Source organism: Gopherus evgoodei, chromosome 1 (assembly GCF_007399415.2).
Source record: "Gopherus evgoodei ecotype Sinaloan lineage chromosome 1, rGopEvg1_v1.p, whole genome shotgun sequence".
NCBI lineage: Eukaryota > Metazoa > Chordata > Testudines > Testudinidae > Gopherus > Gopherus evgoodei.
Window position 1 is genome coordinate 216,622,123 of NC_044322.1, and position 20,337 is coordinate 216,642,459.

General features: G+C 50.1%; 1 protein-coding gene across 7 annotated transcripts; it reads left to right on the top strand.

The window, feature by feature from the left end:
• Positions 1-550: 550 nt before the first annotated feature.
• Positions 551-19,438, top strand: PEX5 (peroxisomal biogenesis factor 5). 7 transcript variants are annotated; one of them, XM_030536164.1, is made up of 16 exons: positions 551-574; positions 1,297-1,479; positions 1,964-1,999; positions 2,178-2,310; positions 2,533-2,667; positions 4,079-4,184; positions 8,318-8,408; positions 8,694-8,816; positions 9,222-9,314; positions 10,409-10,528; positions 11,314-11,457; positions 16,219-16,289; positions 16,689-16,904; positions 17,064-17,229; positions 17,488-17,645; positions 18,190-19,438. In XM_030536164.1, exons 2-16 carry the CDS (start codon positions 1,330-1,332, stop codon positions 18,389-18,391), a joined length of 1,944 nt encoding a protein of 647 aa, XP_030392024.1. In that variant the 5' UTR covers positions 551-574; positions 1,297-1,329; the 3' UTR covers positions 18,392-19,438. The 7 variants fall into 7 exon arrangements, with proteins under 7 accessions (XP_030392024.1, XP_030392022.1, XP_030392021.1 ...); XM_030536162.1 differs by lacking the exon at positions 551-574 and adding an exon at positions 575-610; XM_030536161.1 differs by lacking the exon at positions 551-574 and adding an exon at positions 586-674.
• Positions 19,439-20,337: the final 899 nt, after the last annotated feature.

Consider the following 20,337-nt stretch of genomic DNA (forward strand, 5'->3'; position numbering starts at 1 on the left):
TTAGGTTCCCTGTGGTGGTGCCTAGGCCTTAAAGAACTTCCTTCACTGCGCTGTTACACTGCCTGACGTGCTAAGTCCTGGCTGGGTTTCTCTCTCAGGGGGAGAGTGAAAAGCTTCTTGTGCTGCCTTGCCATAGTTGCTGGTCCTCTAAGAGCTCACTGGGCTGCTCTTTTAGGCAGCCTGCTCCTTTAAGAGTATTCTGGTGGCACTGCTCTGTTACGGTGCAGAGGGCGTGGGTGCGCTTCTCAGGGTGCGTGGCCCTTTAAGAACTCCCACAGCTGTTCCTTCTTGGTGCCTAGTCCTTGAAACTTCTCTTCTCTCCTGGGACTTGTCTACACACCGAAATTGCACCGGTTTAACTCAGATCAAGTTAAAACACTAGCTGAATTAAATCCTGTTTATTTAGTGCCACTCCTGAGTTCAGACGGGGTCGGGGCCCGTGTGTGAATGGCGCTGTAAGAGAGCGCTGCCTCGCAGAGGGTGCCTGCCGCTGGCTCTTTAACACTGCTCCTTCCCGCCGCTGCCCTCGCGGGGCGCTTGTCCCTTTAAGAGCTAGCCCCGCCCCCTACTGCTGGTGAGTGTTGCAAAAGCTGCGGCAGTCAGAGGCGAGGTAGCGTATGGAACGCGGGGAGCCCCTGCTCCCCTCCCTGCCCTCACCTGAGCTCCGGGCCCGGGTGAGACTGGGAGGTGCCGGGCAGGCCGAGGCCTTGCAGCCCTGGGGAGTGGGTTGCATCTGCCCGAGCGCAGGGGGACGGACAATGGTGGAGGCCCCGGGGAAGGGAGGCCCAGCGCAGGCAGCACCTGGTGTTCAGGATGTGTGTGTGTCGGGTGGGGGACGGGGGCGAGGTGGAGCGACTGAGTGCGGCAGCGGAGCGGGGTGGGGGGAGAAGAGCTGGGGGTGGGATCCCTTCCAAGGGCAGATGCAGAGAGGAAGGGGCGGGGGGTTAAGGTCCCCTGGCGTTCGCTGCGCTTTCCTTCTGCACCCCCGTCAAGCCATTCTAGGGGTGGCGACACCACGACCTGGGCGGTTCCTTCTGGGGGAAAGGCGCGTTCGGCCCCCGTGATCATTCGGTCCTTGGCCCTTGCTCAGGCGGCTCGGGGTGTGTGTGTGTGGGGGGGGGGCTGGAAGTCTGTAACATGTGTACCTGCCATGCTGCTCAGATGAGACCCCAGCAGCTTGTTTATGGAGCAGATGAGTGCTGGGCAAGGCTCTGCATCCCCCGTGGTGGGCTGTCTGCCAGGGGTCCTAGAGCCCTACCATCACTCCTGCTTTCTGGGTTTTTTTTCCCCCCTCAGACAGGGTGAGGTGCAGTGCCCCCTGCCCTCACCATGGCCATGAGGGAGCTGGTGGAGCCCGAGTGCGGGGGCTCTAACCCCCTTATGAAGCTGGCTGGACACTTTACCCAGGACAAGGCCCTGCGGCAGGAGGGGCTCCGAGGCCCCTCGGCCTGGCCCCCTGCAGGTCTTGGAGCAGAGGCAGTGAGTACTGGGGAATGGGTTGGGGAGTCCATCTGACTGCTGATGTGAGGAGAGTTGGTATGTCTGTTCTGTTGTGAGTGAGGGGCAGGGATGCACTGGGGCTGGGGAGTGGGGGGGGGTCTGTCTGAGCACATGGGAGGCTGTCAGGGCAGATGGTTGTGAGGGGGCTGTCTTGTTAGTGGGAGAAGGGCTGTGAGGGGTCATGGGCCTACCTCACTGTAGGGGCTGGTTGTAGGACCATGAGGGTGGTGGTGGTGTGGGGGTGTCTGTCCAGTCACAGCAGGAGTCTGTCCAGAAAGGAGAGATGTGCCTGTCTGCCCTATTGCAGGAGATCTGACTGGGTGGGATGTTGGTCCTGCTGTGTGTGTGGTGTGGATCTGTCATGGGTGGGGGTATGGTACAAGTTAGTCCCATGGTAGTGGGAAGGTGATGCTGGAGGCCAGGTCCCATCACTGGGGTGATGGTTTGACATCTTTTCCCACAGGTGTCCAAACCTTTGGGAGTGGCCTCTGAAGATGAGGTAAGAACAATTGTATCACTCCCCTCATCACCTTTCTTACTGCCACATTCTCTCTGATCCATCTTCATTCTTCCTGTCTCTCATTCCCTTTTTGCCCTACCTACTTTCTTTCATGTTTCTAGTTCCAGAGCGTCTGCTGGGTATTTCTCATCAAAAACTCTCTTTCTCTCCTTGGCAGCTGGCTGCAGAATTCCTACAAGAGCAGAATGCCCCCCTGCTCTCCCGTGCCCCACAGACCTTTAAAATGGATGATCTGCTGGCTGAGATGCAGGAGATTGAGCAGTCAAGCTTCCGCCAAGCCCCACAGCGAGGTGAAGGGGCGGGGAAGAAAGGGCTAGGGGCATTGGGGTTTCTGCCAGCCCCCTTCCTCCCCCCCCCCCGTGGTATGTCTTAAGGGGAACTGAAAGAGAAGGCCTGTTTAGCTAGGGCAGGGGGAGTCTGAAGATTAAGAGGATAGGCTTTCTCTAATCCTCTTGGGGGTGGGGCACTTGGGGCTTGTCACTGAACCATCCCCATCTCTTGCCCTCTCCCAGCTCCAGGTGTGGCAGCTCTGGCTCTATCTGAGAACTGGGCCCAGGAATTTCTGGGGGCTGCAGATACTACAACTGACGTCTCCCCAGATTACAACGAGGCTGACTGGTCGCAGGAGTTCATTGCGGAGGTGACAGGTGAAGACTCCCGTTGTGAAGTTTGGGTGGGATGTTGCCTGGCAGCATGCCCCTGTTGTGCATGAGATTAGAGTGCATCTGGTAGACACAGCAGATAGTATTCAGAATAGGGTAGTTCGCCCTAGCAGCTTGCCTCCATGGGAATGTCACACTGGTACAACATGAGAGGTGAACTTAACCTGATTTAGAATCATAGAGTTTAGGGCCAGAAGGGATCACCAGATCATCTAGTCTGACCTCCTGCACCCACAGTCTGGTCTCAGTTCAGTTGTTGGGTCTAAAGTTTAAAGTAGCCTCCAGGAGACTAGAGTATTGTGTGTATTAGTTAAACCATGCAAGCAACCCATGTATGCCTTCCTGTTGTGGTGCAGGAATGTCTTATTTTGGTTTAGCAAAAATCTTTTGAGAACAGGTTTAAGCTAAACTAAGATGCTCTTACACTGAAATAAGTGCCCAGAGAGAGGTTTGCATCAGTTTAACTAACTTGGTTTAAAAAACTTTTTAATTTAAACTAATGCAGCTTTTCCACATAGACAAGGCTAAAGCTGGTCTCTCCCTGGCCATATGTAGATCTCTGATGCTCCCTGTTGGGATGAAACTTGGGTCCTGGCCCAGAGGGGAATATTTTGTTGAATGTTTCAGCCAAATCTGTTAATCAGTGTCTGTGATCGTGAGGGGGGGGGATCTGTGTTTCCCACTTCAAAATGTTGGAGTCCTTTCTGTGCCTGAAAACACATGTAATTAATGTTTCCTGCTGGGAGGGGAATACTCTGCTTCTTGCACTAGCTGGGAAAGTGACTCGCCCAAGGTCACACAGCATGTAGAAGATTTAGGATGGACTTTAGTCTCCTTTACTCTAACCAACTGAATCTTTATCTTGAACTATTGGGCAGCAGTTAAATAGCTGCTATGCCCCACCCCAGACATGGCTTCTTTTCACTGATCAGTGAAACTATCCATATTTGTTCCTTTCATACACCCATTAGAGATGGATGTCATAATTAACATTTATGATGATCTTTGAGAGGCTCTGATGAAAGAAGCTGGAAATTTGCGATGTGTTATTCATTGTCCTGATGCATACAGCAGCCCACTGTGCTGCTGTTCATGTGAGATGCAAAAAAAGTTTTTTTTTGTTTTTTGTTTTTTTAATAAAAAAAGTAAGAAAATTGGCACTTTGCCTAAAATGAAATCTGCCTGCATAGACTAGTTGAATCTGAGGCTTGTTTTATTTTCAAGTAAACAAACAAAACTAAGGAAATGAATGGGAAGAACCTTCTGTTAATGTAACAATCCAGACTACAAATCTAAATGTAAATTGGAGAGATCCAAATTTGAAGTTTCTCTGAGCAGTGTTCTGTTTTATCTTCTTGTTCCTCACTCTTCTCCCACCACCCAATCACCTGTACAGATCCTCTGTCTGTATCTCCTGCCAAGTGGGCAGAAGAATACCTGGAGCAGTCAGAGGAGAAGCTGTGGCTGGGGGAAACAGAAGACCAGTCACTGGCAGATAAGTGGTGAGTTTCTCTGTTCTTCCCTCCTGCACCCACTAATGTCCAGGATGGGTAAGATGTGGGAGATGACAGAAATCCACTCTCATCTCAGAGCTTTTGGGTCTCAACCAAGTTCTCGGATCCTTGGTTCAAGAAAGTGGAAGAGGCAGAGCCTCGTCCACCCAACATGGCAGTTTCAAGAACAACATAACTAAACATGGGAATTCTGGTTTCATAGGACTTGTCTACGCTGCAGCAATTGATGCATTGGCGGTCTGTTTAGTGAGTCTAGTGAAAACCCGCTAAATTGACTGCCAATTGCTCTCCCATGGACTCCTGTACTCCACCTGATCGAGAAGAGTAAGGGGAGTTGACAGGAGAGTGTTTCCCATCAACATCGTGTAGTGTGGACCCTGCAGTAAGTAGATCTAACCTATGTTAATTTGAGTTACACTATTCAAGTAATTCAAATTTCGTAGCTTAGATCAACTTTTCCCTTTAATGTAAACAAGGCCATAGAGTTTAAGGCCCTAAGGAACATTATGATCGTTTAGTCTAACCTCCTGCAGAACACAAGATCAGATGGTTAGATTCACAAAGGTACTTAAGTGCCTAAACTCCAGATTTAGGTGCCCAAGTTCTAGTTTTAGGCTCCATTGCAACATACACTCCTGCCAAATCTCTGTAGGTGCCTAAACTTATGCAGCGTCTACACTTGCAGGGTAAAAGTTCCCCAGGTTCCTAAGTTTCTGGGCATGTGCATAGTTGCTTCACAGTAGGTGTCTGGGCACCTAAGTTCCAGAACGATTCACAGACTCTGGGAAGATAGATGTTCACCTGCCTAAGTCCTGTGGGTGCTCAATCCAGTAGATGTGCTCAGAAGCTGCCAACTGCATCAGGTCCCATTCAAAATCCATCTGGAGATGGTGATGGTGGCAGCAGCCACCTTATTACTTTTAGCCCAGTGGTTAGAGCACTTGTCTGGGATGTGGGAGAGGCAAGTTTAATTCCCTCCTCTGCCACAGCAGGAGAGAGATTTGCACAGGGGTCTCCCACCTCTTAGGTGCGTGCTGTAACCACTGGGCTATGGGATATTCTGGTGTGGTACTCCCTCAGTCTCTCCTGCTGAAGCTGTTCTATTGTGGATACATAATTTTAAAAACTCACGGGAGCCAGTGAACTGGACTCGGGGTCTCCCACCTCCCAGGTAAGTGCTCTAACCACCAGGCTGCAGAGTTGTTCTCTCTCTCTCTGGCCAATGACTCTTTTTAAAGTATTTATCCACAGTGGAACAGCTTCAACAGGAGAGTCTACTGGAGGCCCACATCAGAATATCCCTGAGAACATTTGAACAGGGGTCTCCCACCTTGCTCCCACTCAGGCAGAGAGGGGGAATTGAATCTGGTCTTCCACATCGCAGGTGAGTGCTCAAACTACTGGGCTATATATATAAAGTTGGGTACCACCACCACGTTGTCGTCGTCCTCCTCTGGCTGTTTTATGTGGAGTTAGACACCTGCCTAACTTGTTTTCACAATAAACGCCTTTTGTGCCTAAACTGAAGAGTCTGATTCCAGGAGAGGGGCTCATGGCTGTGGATCACTAGCAGATGCAGGTACCTACCTCTGTGCCCTGCTTAGATGGATGCTCACCTAGTCTACTGGCTTTGTGAATCGCATTCTAAGGTGCCCATCTCTCTTCAGTCGTTGTACAGGGAGCTTGGGCACCTAACTCAGGCTTTATGGATCACTGTGGTGTTCCTGTGATTTTTCTGGGTGCCCAAAAGTTAGGCATTACAGTGCTCTGCATCACACCGCCTAAATTCCTTTGTGAATCTAGCCCAGGGATGTCATCACAAAGACCAGTAACTTCTGTTTGAGCTGGAGCATATCCATTAGAAAGATATTGAGCCTTGCTTTAAAGATTTCAAATGATGGAGAATCCACAGCTTTCCGAGGAAGTTATTCTAATGGCTAATTATCCTTGTTGTTTAAAAAAGTTGCACTTCATCTTCAGTCTAAATGTATCTAGCTTCATTTTCCAGCCATTGGATCTTCTTTTGTCTTGGTTGGCTAGATAAGAGCTCTCTCTCTCTCATCAGATATCTTCTTCCTTTGTAGCTATTTATAGACTGTGACTTCACCTTCTCTTTAATAAGCTAAATAGTCTTAAGTCACTGGAAGGCTGGTTTTCCAGACCTTGAGTCTATCTTGTTGCTCTTTTCTGAACCCTTTCCCAATTTTCAATATCCTCTTTCAAATATAGACACCAGAACTAGACACTTCCAGGAATGGCTTCACCATTGTGTATACAGAAGTAAAGCCACGCCTCCTACACCTGTTTGCTATTCCCATGTTTATATATCCAAGGATTGCATTTGCCCTCTTAGCCAAGCTTCGCACTAGGAGAGCCTGTTCAGTTGATTATCCACCCTGACCCTACACCAGGGCTTCTCAGACTTTTGTACTGGTGACTCCTTTCACACAGCAAGCCTCTGCGTGCAACCCCTCTCCTGCCCCCTTATAAATTAAAAATACTTTTTTTGTATATTTAACAAATATAAATGCTAGAGGCAAAGCAGGGTTTGGAGTGGAGGCTGACAGCTCATGACCTCCCATGTAATAACCTCACGAACCCCTGAGGGGTCCCGATCCCCAATTTGAGAACTCTTGCCTTACATCCTTTCCAGAGTCACTGTTCTTCAGGATACAGCCCCCATCCTGTATGTGTGACTTGTGTTCTTTACTGCTAGATATCTGACCTTGGTTTTGGCAGTATTAAAATGCTTAGTAAGCGGTCCAGATTGCTTTATCCTTATTATTTCACTCCAATCTGTGTGTCATCTGGCACAGTTATCCCAGCAGTAATATATGGAGATATACCTCTCTCAGAGATCTGGAAGGGACCTTGAAAGGTCATTGAGTCCAGTCCCCTGCCTTCACTAGCAAGACCAAGTACTGATTTTGCCCCAGATCCCTAAGTGGCCCCCTCAAGGGTTGAACTCTCAGCCTTGGGTTTAGCAGGCCAATGCTCAAACCACTGAGCTATCCCAGCTCCCAGGTTGTTAATAAAGATACCGAATAGTGTTGGGCGAAGAACAGATCACGTGGGCTCTCCAGCCTCAGGGACTGTTGTGGGGCCTGATGCAGAGAGAGGGGTAGACTGTGAACAAACATGGAGCCCCATATTGCTAAGGCCTTGGCTACACTTGCACATTATACTGCAGTAAAGCCTCTCGGAGCGCTCTACCTTACTCCTCGTCAACACTGGCAAGACACGTGGAGCGCTCTGACTCCCTGGCTGGAGCACTCCTGGTACTCAGGGCCAGCTCCAGCATAACAAGTAGGTGCTTGGGACGGCCAAGGGGAAGGGGCGGTACGTCTGGCTCTTCGGCAGCGGGTCCCTCTCAGAGGGAAGGATGTGTTGCCGAAGTGCCACCAAAGAAGAAAGCGGCACAGTGGAGCTACCGCCAATCGCAGTCGTGGCTTTTTTTTTTCTTCCCCCTGATACTTGGGGCGGCAAAAACCCTGGAACTGGCCTTGCTGGTACTCCACCTCCCTGAGAGGATTAACAGCTGTTGCCTATTGGGTGACAGGCTTCAGTGCCAGTGTAAACAAGAAGTAACATTACAAATGTCCCATAATCCCCTTAACTGAAGTGGCCTCTCTTCTCTTTGTGAACTCGGGACACGAAAATGCCCTTTCAAAGCTCAGTTTTGGAGTACGAACTGCTTATCTGGTCTGAGGAAAAACACAAACAGCTAATGTTTGCTTTGAGAGAGAGACGGGAAGGAGAGGGGTCTGAACTTACAAGACAGTGTGCTGATACACTCTCAGCACCCCAAAAACCCACTCTCTCTCCCCACACACTCCCTGTCACGCTCCACCCCGCCCCCCCACATTTGAAAAGCACATTGCAGCCACTTGAACGCTGGGATAGCTGCTCATAATGCACCTCTCCCAATGCAGCTGCAAGTGCTGCAAATGTGGCCATGCCAGTGTACTTTCAGCTCTGTCTGGGCAGACTGGAGCGCTTTCCCTACTGTGCTCTCTGAAGGCTGGTTTAACTCAAAGCGCTCTACAGCTGCAAGTGTAGCCAAGCCCTTAGTGTCAGATCAGACTCTTTCTGTCTCTCTCTCTCTCTCTCTCTGATTACAGGTATGAGGAATATCAGCCTGAGGATGAGCTTAAGAAAACTGCCAACGATTTCCTTTCTAAAGTGGACGACCCCAAACTCAACAATTCTGAGGTGAGAAATGCAGTGGAGCCCCACAAAGGTGTGTGTGTAGGGGAGTGAGAGACCTCCTGCCATTCTGTCTCTCCCCTCCTTTCTCCCTCTAGTTCTGGGGGTTGAGCTCTGCAACCCCTAGGATTATGCCTTCCACCATACAACTCTGGTGAAACTGGCATGTTTTATCCCCTTTTCCTTCTGGTTCTATTGATTCTGGGGGCCCAGATCTGCCTAGCAAATATGGAGAGTTTGGTGGGGGTTGTTGGTGAAGGTTTCTTCCCACATTTCATTTCTTTGCCACAGTTCCTAAAGTTTGTCCGCCAGATTGGAGACGGGAGGGTGTCGATTGAGACTAATCAGGTGACCTTGACCCCCAGAGACCAGGAACATGCAGAGCAGTGGACAGCTGAGTTTATAGAGCAACAGGTAGGACCCCATCCCCAGCTGCTCACAGGTGTGCAAACTTCCTTGCAGCACTGCCCAGCCTGCGGGAGAGGAGGGACAATGGCAGGGTGAACTTTCTCTCAGCAGGGTTCCGTTAACATTCAGCCAATGGTGGCATGGGGCTTCTGGAGCATGAGCTTCTCCAAAGCAGTGCCTACCCAGGAGCAGGGATGGGCTCTGGCAGTGTGAACTTCTTCACAGCGATGCCTTGGCAGGTGGGAGAATCCAGAATGTGTCTGCTCCATTGCAGTATTCCTGTGCAATTAGTGTTCACTTGTGTGGGTAGAGAGGGGTCTTTTCAGCGCCCCCTGCTGGAGGGGGAGATGCATTGCATTGCTTTTTAATCTTGCAATCTCAAGGAGCTCCATCTTATTTCTTTCCCTCTAGGGGGTATCAGATGCTTGGGTGGATCAGTTCACCCGAACTGGGAATGTGTCAACTCTGGATAGAGAATTTGAGCAAGCCAAGACTGCAGTGGAGGTAAAACTGGAGGGGAGAGTATGACATTCCCCTCTGGTGTTATCTGGACCAGTGATGTGCTAGGTCACTCCAATCCCTGACACTGGGAGCCAGCCTTACTCTGCTCTGCTGTGAGAACCCCCACTCCTGGGCTGTTCACACACAGCTTCTGGCATGTGAGCTGCTCGGATTGTGCAATTAAATGACATTAGCCAATATCTCTGGTCCCAGACACGACTCTAGGAACCTCTATCTTGCAGCATCCAGTGGGCGTATGAGTTTGTCAGTTTAACAAAGAAATTGATATATACCAGGCTTATTATCCCAAAGGGAGTCTCTGACATGCTTCAAACCAAACGCACTGCTTCAGGTTGAATAAACAAACAGATTTATTAACTATAGAGATATAAATGATTATAAGTCAAAGCACAACAGGTCAGATTTGGTCAAATGAAATAAAAGCACAACACATTCTAAGCTGCTCTTAACACTTTCAATACCCTTACAAACTTCAGAGTCAGGTGAGCATTACTTCCTCGTAGTCCCAAACTGACCAAAGGAAGGAGAGTGACTCACTCTAGAGTCCAACAGATCCTTTGTTGTTGCCTAAGCCAGTGTCCCTTATTCCTGTGAGGCTGGGCTGGGTTTGTCCCCTACATGCCCTGAGGGGGTGTGAACTGCCCCTCTGCTCTTGGAGTTTTTGCCTGGGCTTGCTTTAAGCCATGAAGACACATTTTCAGCCTCATAATCTCATGAAATTATAATCTATAACATTACTGTAAAAACAGTTACTATAACATCACTGTAACAGCAATGCTCAGTGCATCATGAGCCTTCTGAAGACACCCAACATGATAAACTTTGCATTGGATACCACACAATCATTTTCTAAGGATGAATATGGGAGGTGTAGGGTTTTCCCATGAGGTACAGAATTTCACAGAGAGGTTGGGGTATGAAGGGTGCTTTAGGGCCCCAGAATTGTCTGAGTCCCTCTTCTTGCCAGGGGAGAGATGAGGAGGGGGACTCAGAAGCCTAGAGAGAGGAATCTCCAGGGAACATGTAGGCGGAGCTCAGCCGTGTGCTATCCTTTCACCTCCTCCTCCTCTCTTCAGTCAGATGTGGATTTCTGGGACAGGCTTCAGGCAGAGTGGGAGGAGATGGCCAAGCGAGATGCAGAGGCTCACCCCTGGCTCTCAGATTATGAGGACCTCAGTACCTCCTCCTATGACAAGGTAATGGGGGGCAGTGAATGCGGGTCCTGGTGCTGTGTTGAGCAGTTCTGAGAGCTCCCAAAATCCCTTCTCCCAGGCTGAGAGTACTGGGTACTGAGAGTGCTGCTGCAAGGCAGCTCATGCTGCTGGGATCCCCTCTTAATGTCAAAGGCCAGGCGCTGTTCCTGACAGCCAGTCTCTTGTCTGGGCATGGGTGGGCACTGCTGTTAGGAAGTTTTGCTGCTGCCGGAGTCTCTGTCAATATCTTTGACCGGGGTCAGACTGGAAAAAATACGTGGTGGTTCTTGCCAAAGCCCTGCCCACTGCTGAAGATGCAAATCAGTTGTAACACACCAGCAGTTAATTCTGCTGCTCCCTACAACACAAGCCATTTCTTTCTGTGTCCCCTGTGTTGATGGAGACTCCCTAAAATTGGTAAACTTTGCACACACAACCCTGCACAACCGATACATCTCTCCTCAGGCTGGGGCATGGGACCTTTCACCCCAGACTGAGTGGGAAGCAGAGGGGGCAGGAGCTGCTTTTCCCACGTCTGCAGTGAGCTGGCACACTTCAGCCCTCTTAGGAGGGAAATACCAACTGCTCCATGTGCTGAGGGACCACCTGTTCATCACCCATTGCAGTGTCTCTGGATACTGGAGCTGAAATGGATGGGAGAAGATAGTGCTGGGCTTGCAGAAGTGTTGATATGGCATGTGGGTGCACATCAGCTGTTTCTGAGTCATGTCCTTGACGCACCTGTCTCCTGCCCATAGTGTTGACCCCTTGCTTGCTGTCTCTGGTAGGGTTATCTCTTTGAAAAGGACAATCCCATGAGGGATCATCCACAGGCATTTGACGAGGGTCTGAAGTGCCTGGAGAAGGGTGACCTCCCCAGTGCTGTCCTGCTCTTTGAGGCTGCGGTGCAGCAGAAACCTGACCACGTGGAGGTGAGTGGAGCAAGGAGAGCAGGTCTGCTCCAGGTGTCTTGCCATTTGGAGCCTGGCTCAGCTCCCTAAGCAAGGTCAGACTGGGTTAGTCTAGGGATGAGAGATCCACTTGTCAGAGTTTCAAAGCAACTGCATTTGTGTCCTCACCTTCGTGGCCCACTCCAGGGGTGCTCAGCCTTGTTTCAGGTTTCTAGCCCTCATGCCTCTGGGCAGGAGGCCCGTGTCCTACTCCTTTCTGGCTGGGAATTTTACAGCTGCACAGCTCCCTACCATACACTATCACCAGCAAGCAAGTCTGTGTAATGGCCAGAGCCTCTGTGTTGCTTTCTCTCCACAGACAACAGTGTTTTACCTGTCACCATACAGCTCTTCCAAAGCACATTTATTCTAGGGCAAAAGCATCACAGAAAAACCATATTAAAAACAATAAAAGTTCTTACTCGCTTGCTAAGTATGCCAGCAATCACCCACACTCCACATGCAGAATCTGGTAAGCCAGCGCCCTTCCAATCCTTCCACAAGGCTTGGGCCTCCCCTTGGGCAGACGGTCCTGCCCATTTGCTGAATTAAAATAAAGATCCTGAATATCTTTAAACTCAGCCTTTTATACCAGAAGCCCTTTCTTTGTCACTTGGTCTCTGGATGACCCAGCTCGTACCAGTATATGCAAACCTCCCTCGGGTATGGTGCTTCTCTGAGGATGTTTACAATCCCCAGGGTAATCACCCACCTGTTTTTAGCTCCTGGAGGAGCTGGGGTAACTTGCCCCCATGGAGTAGAACATGATCATGCAGAGAACTTTCATGAACGTAATACAAGGATCCCTAGAGATACAGCCTGGGGTTGCAATATAGCCCACCACTCCAGGCCTGGGGGAGCTGTGCTGCAGGGGGTGGTGTGGGTGACTCCAGTTCTCAGGTGTGTAACTCTGGCCGTGTACTTGTATGTGAACCCCAGAGGGCTCACTGAGAAGATGGTCAAGCTGTGTGCACCTGACTTATGGTGCAGAAGGTCTCCCAGACTAAAGCTGGTTAGAATCTTGGGGCTATAACTGAGATGGGTGAGGTTCTAGGGTATCTGTCTTCCTGAAGCACCAGACTCCCTGCATGAGATGCTGAAGTCCTTACTGTGGTGGCATTGGAGTCACAAAATGGGTGATGCTCAGTGGCTTCAACAGCCATGCAAATGCTGAGTCTTTTGAGTCAGCTGGGGACTTGACAGCTAGGGTGGGTCAGTCCTAGGCGTCTGGCTCAACTCAGACAGCTGGTCTCACTTCTGATTTGGTGTCCTGATTAGGATTGGAGGTTGGACAACTGGAGAGCTTACCCTTGTCCTGGCCAGATCACTATCTCCTGTTGTTTGAGGTCAGGGCATGCTGGTCCATTTGGGTGACGGGCCAGTTCTGACAATCTGCCGTTAGTGATGGGACTTGAAACACTTGAGGGAGATTAACATAGTTTCATAGACTTAAGGTCAGAAGGGACCATTATGGTCATCTAATCTGACCTGCACAATGAAGGCCACAGAATTTCACCCACCCCCTCCTGTAACAAACCCCTAACCTATGTCTGAGTTATTGAAGTCCTCAAATCGAGGTTTAAAGATCTCAAGGTACAGGGAATCCTCCAGCAAGTTACCTGTGCCCCATGCTTCAGAAGAAGGTGAAAAAGCTCCAGGGTCTCTGCCAATCTGCCCTGGAGGAAAATTCCTTCCCGACCCCAAATATGGCGATCAGTTAAACCCTGAGCATGTGGGCAACACTCACCAGCCAGCACCCGGGAAAGAATTCTCTGTAGTAACTCAGATCCCATCCCATCACAGACCATTAGGCCTATTTACCTGCTAATAATCAGAGATCAATTAATTGCCAAAATTAGTCTATCCTATCATACCACCCTTCCATACACTTATCAAGCTTAGTCTTGAAGCCAGATATGTCTTTTGCCCCCACTACTCCCCTTGGAAGGCTGTTCCAGAACTTCACTCCTCTAATGGTTAGAAACCTTCGTCTAATTTCAAGTCTAAACTTGCTAGTGTCCAGTTTATACCCATTTGTTCTTGTGTCCACATTGGTACTAAGCTTAAATAATTCCTCTCCCTCCCTGATATTTATCCCTCTCATATATTTATAAAGAGCAAGCATATCCCCCCTCAGCCTTCTTTTGGTTAGGCTAAACAAGCCAAGCTCTTTGAGTCTCCATTCATAAGACAGGTTTACCATTCTTCGGATCATCCTAGTAGCCCTTCTTTGTACTTGTTCCAGTTTGAATTCATCCCTCTTAAACATGGGAGACCAGAGCTGCACACAGTATTCCAGATGAGGTCTCACCAATGCCTTGTATAACGGTACTAACACATCCTTATCTTTACTGGAAATAACTCACCTGATGCATCCTAAAACCGCATTAGCTTTTTTAACGGCCATATCACATTGGCAGCTCATAGTCGTCCTGTGATCAACCAATACTCCAAGGTCTTTCTCCTCTTCTGTTACTTTCAACTGATGTGTCCCCACTTTATAACCAAAATTCTTCTTGTTAATCTCTAAAATTGCACTTTTCACTATTAAATTTCATCCAATTACTATTACTCCAGTTTACAAGGTCATCCAGATCTTCCTGTATGATATCCTGGTCCTTCTCTGTGTTAGCAATACCTCCCAGCTTTGTGTCATCCGCAAACTTTATTAGCACACTCCCACTTTTTGTGCTAAGGTCAGTAATAAAAAGATTAAATAAGATTGGTCCCCAAACTGATCCCTGAGGAACTCCACTAGTAACCTCCCTCCAGCCTGACAGTTCACCTTTCAGTGTGACCCGTTGTAGTCTCCCCTTTAACCAGTTCGTTGTCCACCTTTCAGTTTTCATGTTGATCCCCATCTTTTCCAATTTACCTAATAATTCCCCATGTGGAACTGTATCAAATGCCTTACTGAAATCGAGGTAAATTAGATCCACTGCGTTTTCTTTGTCGAAAAAATCTGTTACCTTCTCAAAGAAGGAGATCGGGTTGGTTTGGCACAATCTACCTTTTGTAAAACCATATTGTATTTTATCCCAATTACCATTGACCTCAATGTCCTTAACTACTTTCTCCAAATTTTTTCCAAGACCCTACATACTACAGATGTCAAACTAACAGGCCTATAGTTACTCGGATCACCTTTTTTCCCCTTTCTTAAAAGTAAGAACTATGTTAGCAATACTCCAGTCATATGGTACTACCTCTGAGTTTACTGATTCATTAAAAATTCTTGCTAATGGGCTTGCAATTTCATGTGCCAGTTCTTTTAATATTCTTGGATGAAGATTATCTAGGCCCCCCGATTTTGTCCCATTAAGCTGTTTGAGTTTGGCTTCTACCTCAGATGTGGTAATATCTATCTCCATATCCTCATTCCCATTTGTCATCCTACCATTATCCCAGTGGTTTGATAGGACTATGGGCTCTTGTCCTTGCCACTGATCATGTGGCCTCTTAGGCGCCCACTTCCTTGGCTTCGTCTTTACAAGTCACCATGGTTTAGACTCTAGAGGGCCAGTGACGGAGTGAGAGGGAATATTGCTGGAATGGCCGTGGTGGAAGTCTTGGGCCCATTCTGTATGGTGTGCTGTGGCTGTGCAGGAGACAAAGAAGGGATGCTTTGCCTTCATCCTAGTATTCACAGAGCCCTGATCAGGAGGCTGGTCTGAATCCTTGCTGTGAGGATAAAATTGAGATTCAGACTCAACTCTGTTTTCCAGGGGACAGGGCAGTGTTCTGAGGGCACGCATGTTCAATCAGCTCTGCTGGAGTCTCAGGTAGTTTCACACTGAGGCTCTGGAAGGGTGGGGGCACGTAGTCATCACCTGTGTTGGCTCATGAAGGCCATTGACAAGTGACTAGGTCCATTGCTAGTGGCTCGTAACACTTCTCTTAAAGAGAGCAGGGTACTGGCTTCCCTGCTTAAGGGAACTTTTGTATGGCTTATGCTTGTTACTTCATGATGTCAGCCCAGCCAACTGTCAGCCTGGATCAAACCTTCCGTTTCTGGGTGAGACGATGGAGCACGCTTGGGTGTGGGGGTGAGACAACTCATAATAGCTAGCTGTTTAAACCTCTTTAATGTTAGTCAATCGGGATGGTTGTGGGTGCAGCAAGGAGGCTGTGCTGGCTACATGCGTAGATGATCTGGTGGTGGATGAAGATCAAGTCAGGTGTCAATGCTGCTATATTTAGATCTCTCAGCTGCATCAGTACTGTCGATCATGACATAATGATTAGCCCGTGGACCACAGCAAGCTGCTCCTGACTGAGTCTCTTATTTCTTAGCATTCCCACTCCAATATCCTGTCTGCTGGGCTGTGCCACCTCTCTGAGGCCCTCAATGGCCTGAGACCTGCCTCTTTCTCCCTCACCCTGCAGTCTAGTCCCAGTTGTGATGGGTGGAGGTGCTAAAGCTGGAGCCCCCAGGGTTTAGCAGAGGGAGGGGACTGCTGGCAGCATGTTGTGTGTGTGTGTGTGTGTGTGTGTGGGGAACTCACTCCCCCTCCACCTTTCCAAATAGCCCAAACCTGCTGACTTCCAGGATGCATTGCATCCCGTTTTCCTGAGGAGTATGGGAGAGGTGAGGGGTTGGTTAACAGAAGTGGGCTGAGGCTGCTGACTTGGGTACAGCTATTTTTAATCTCCAAAAAAGGTGCCCAGGGCACATGATGGTGCCTTTAATTGTGCTTGCAATCTGAAGAAGTATAAATAAGCTTGTCTCTGTTTCTGCATCAGGCCTGGCAGTACCTGGGAACCACCCAAGCAGAGAATGAACAAGAGCTGTCTGCAATCAGTGCCCTCAGGCAGTGAGTAGCTGGTGAAGAGGGGATCTAAAGCAGGACTCCTAGGTTTTGCTCGTGGCTCCCAGAGGGACTGGCTTGCTGGCCACTAATGACACACCTTTATCTTGGTTGCTCTGCTTAAAGGCTAAACAAAGTTTCAGTGTTTCTTTTCCCTGCACCAAATGCAAACTTGGAAAGATAAGTTCCCTGTGGATTGCTGTAGAGTTGGGTTCTGACCCAATCAAGGTCTCCTGCCCTGTAATGGATCCCTCCTTAATTTGTCTGGACACTGGCGCTTGCTGTTCAATGTGTTCATAGCCTGCCAAGGTGGCTGGAGAAGTGTTCTTAAAAGGCCACTGAAGCTTCCTATCCACATCTCCAAAAATGTGAATGCTGTGCACTCTCTCCCCCTCTGCCCTGCAGGTGCCTGGAGCTGCAGCCGGAGAATGTAACTGCACTCATGGCTTTGGCCGTCAGCTTCACCAATGAGTCTCTGCAGAAGCAGGCATGCGAAACCCTGCGTGATTGGTTGCGCCACAAACCAGCCTATGCCCACCTGGTGGGGAAGGAGCCAGAAGGAAGCAGTTTGGCATCCAGCTTGGGGTCCTCCAAGCGCATCTTGAGCTCCCTACTGTCTGAGTGAGTCTGGAGGATGGGGAAACTGAGGGAGGTGCAGAATATCCTAGTCCTGCTTGTGGTGTTGTAGCTGGGTCCATTGGGGTGGGGGTGACCCCAGAAAGGGTTGGGGGGAGCTTGCCCCCATCAATGGGTGCGTTCCCTCATTCTCTCCCTCCCCAGCTCCCTATTCATGGAGGTGAAGGACCTGTTCCTGGCAGCCGTGCGCAGTGACCCCTCGGCCGTGGACCCCGATGTGCAGTGCGGCCTGGGCGTCCTCTTCAACCTGAGCGGCGAGTACGAGAAGGCTGTGGACTGCTTCAGTGCCGCATTGAGCGTGCGCCCCAACGTAAGGGGGCAGAGTGGGGTTTAGGGGGGCAGGGCTGATTAAGGATTGTGTGTGCGTATGGGGAGGTGGGGCTGGGCTCTGCCCTGCGGGGAAAGGCCAGTGGGGTGAGCAGCAGGCTGACCTGAGGGGGTGGGTAGGTTTGAATACTGGATGGAGTGGGGAAGAGATGGGGAAGTAGGGAGGGTTGTGAAGGACACGTTCGGTGGGATGCCTGATGCCCCATTCACTTGCTTCCGCCCCCCCTGCCCCCAACTCCAGGATCACCTCTTGTGGAACAAGCTGGGTGCCACTCTGGCCAATGGGAATCGCAGTGAGGAGGCTGTGGCCGCCTATCGCCGGGCACTGGAGCTGCAGCCAGGCTACATCCGCTCCCGCTACAACCTGGGTATCAGCTGCATCAACCTGGGGGCCCATCGGTGAGTGGGAATGAGGGGCCAGATGGGGGTTGGGTACTGGGGGCAGCCAAGTCTGCCAATCAGTTAGTTGGGAGGGGAGTCAAGGGAAGGGAAGCTAGTGGCTACATGTGAGAGGCTATTGGTGAGGAAGTTCCACTTGGTCCCTCTGGGCATAGGATGCACTCTTTAACCCTGGCAAGGAGGGAGCAGAGCATGTCTGTCTGCCCCAGGAGCCAAAGTACCAGCCCACATGTTTCCCACTCCCAGTATCAAAGGGAGGGAGCATCTCAGAGCTACAGAAAGGATCTGTTGTTGCGGTTGCCTTCAAGCTTGTGCCTGGAGGTGGAGCTGTCAAGCCACGTCCATTACAGCTTGGGCATTGGCTTCGTTGGTCCCATGGGCCAAGGATGAGGTGTGTGAGGAGCCGGGGTAAGAAGAATGTCTGGAGGAAGTGTGGAAGGGTGATTACTGAGCCATCCAAAGAGGGGATATAGTGGGTCCTTCTCACCCATAGGATGTGCAGACTTTCCCCAGTTAACTCTGTCTCCCTCCCTCCCCTGGTCAGTGAAGCAGTGGAGCACTTCCTGGAGGCCCTGCACATGCAGCAGAAGAGCCGGGGCCCACGGGGCCAGCAAGGTGCCATGTCTGACAACATCTGGAGCACGCTCCGCATGGCCCTTTCCATGCTGGGCCAGAGTGATCTGTATGGGGCAGCCGATGCCCGTGACCTTCCCACCCTGCTCCAGGCCTTTGGCTTGCAGCAGTGACTTGAGGACGGGCTCCCCTGTGAATGCAGGGTGGGCCCAGGCCAGTAGTTATGTCCCACAAGCCCCTTCTAGGGAGGGGACAAAACAAAGGTTTACTGGAGTTCACACACATCTTCTTTTCAAATCTGCCCTTCAGTTGCTGGGGGCAAGTCATTGGCTACCATTTCTGTAGGATCTCCCACAGTAGAGTGTAACTTCTCACCTGCGTCTTGTGGCCTGAGCTTCTGTGAGTGGCTCATGTGGCACCATCTCCCCAAGGGACTCTGACCCTCCACGGGGAAGTGCTGCTGGCACTGGGAAGCAAATCAGTGGTGGGTGGAAGGGATGGGGACATAGGAACGTATCAAGATCACTTCTTAGAAGATAAAATAACAAGTTTGCATTTGTAATACCCTCATGTCACACCATGCCATAACTATGCTGTGCAGCTGAGACTGCCCCCTCAAACGACTGGCTCTGGGTGTGCTGGCTAGGTGTAGGATTGCTTTCTAGTGCTGGGGCTGCCTGTCTCGGCTTGCTGTGGGGTCTGTGAGTGCTGGGGCTACTAACCCTGGGTCTTTCCCAGCTGAGCATGCAGCCCCACCCCCACTACGTGTGTGCGGTGGGTGGGTCACTTTGTGAGGCTTGTAGGTTTTTTTTTCTTTCCCCTCTTCCATGTGCTAGTAACAGTGCCCTGGTTCTGAGTGTGTCTCACTGGGCTCTCTCTCACTTGGGATTTGTGAGGCGGCTCTGAGACTGCAGTGAGAAGAGTCCCTGGGGCTGAGTTTGGGGGGTCACCAAGAAACTGGGGGTAAGCTGGCTAACTATAAAAGCACCTTGGCCAAAAGCAGTGGTGGGGGTAAGGTCTTAATTTTCACTTGATTGTCCATCATTGTAGAATAAACTGGGAATTATTTTCTCTGTGCAGATGGCCTCTGACCCCACCCCCCACCTGTAATTGAATCTTGTGAATTATAAATATCTGTATATGATTTTGGAGGGAAAGTTTTTTTTAATTGTAAAATATTTTGTATAATAGAAGGGAAAAAATTAAACTTGTCAAAATATTGTAGTGTCTGGCTGTGTTTTGGAGGGGTGTACGAACCTTTGCGTGGGAAAGCGCCTGTGGAATTTGAGAGGAGGCTACCCTTGCTCTGGGATGCTTCGACACCCACAGGAAAGGATGTTGGGGTAGGGTGTAACTGTAGAGGGTTGCTGCTGCTGTCTGTGCATCTTCCACTACCCTGCACCTTTGCGGGACATTAAGGCAGTCTAGGCCCCCACCACTTGGAGTTCTGGTGCCAGACAAAGGCCCCTAATCTGTGCAATAGTCAGTGGCAAAGGTAGCCTTAGCTGGGCTCCCCCAGAGATTCAAGGGAGGTAGCCTAGCACCCCCCTTGAGTACTTTATCATGGGGCAGGTGAGTGGATGGATGGGTTTTTTGGCTGAGTCTGCTGCACTCTTCTCCTGCTACATGCAGAGCCACTGTTGGGGTGGGGTTGGTATTAGCACCATGTTCAGCTGAATGGGGCAGTTTCTACCTCTCAGAGCTGGTGATTGAGGTGCTCCACGGATGTCCCTGCATCAGTTATCCTCAGGCCGTGTTTTCTGGCTTTTCTTGCTAACCATTTTTTTTAATGGTGAAAGGTGAGTTTTTGTGGTGGTCACAACTGTGGAAGTTGGGACCCTGGGCATCACAGACCTACACCTATGACCTAATCTGTCTCTGTCTGGGACCTAAATGTACTCTTGCTGCTCTGGGCCGCTTCCCCATTTTGGTGGTTGGTGGAGTGGGGGAGAATTGGACTGGCAAGCTTTCTGAGACCTGGATCAGGAGAGCGGCCATGTGCACAGACCTGTCTCACATAGGTCTCTTCCCTCCCCCTGCATCTTGGTGCCATGTCTTCATGCTCTTGCTGTTGTGGGAGGAAGGGAGGGGTGTGATGGGGAAAATCTTAAATATGCTA

Excerpts from the sequence above, each read along its gene's own strand:
- PEX5 (XM_030536164.1), top strand. The coding sequence starts at position 1,330 with ATGGCCATGAGGGAGCTGGTGGAGCCCGAGTGCGGGGGCTCTAACCCC. Across the intron at positions 4,185-8,317 it reads CAGTCACTGGCAGATAAGTG|GTATGAGGAATATCAGCCTG; the intron begins GTGAGTTTCTCT and ends CTCTGATTACAG. Across the intron at positions 11,458-16,218 it reads AGAAACCTGACCACGTGGAG|GCCTGGCAGTACCTGGGAAC; the intron begins GTGAGTGGAGCA and ends TTTCTGCATCAG.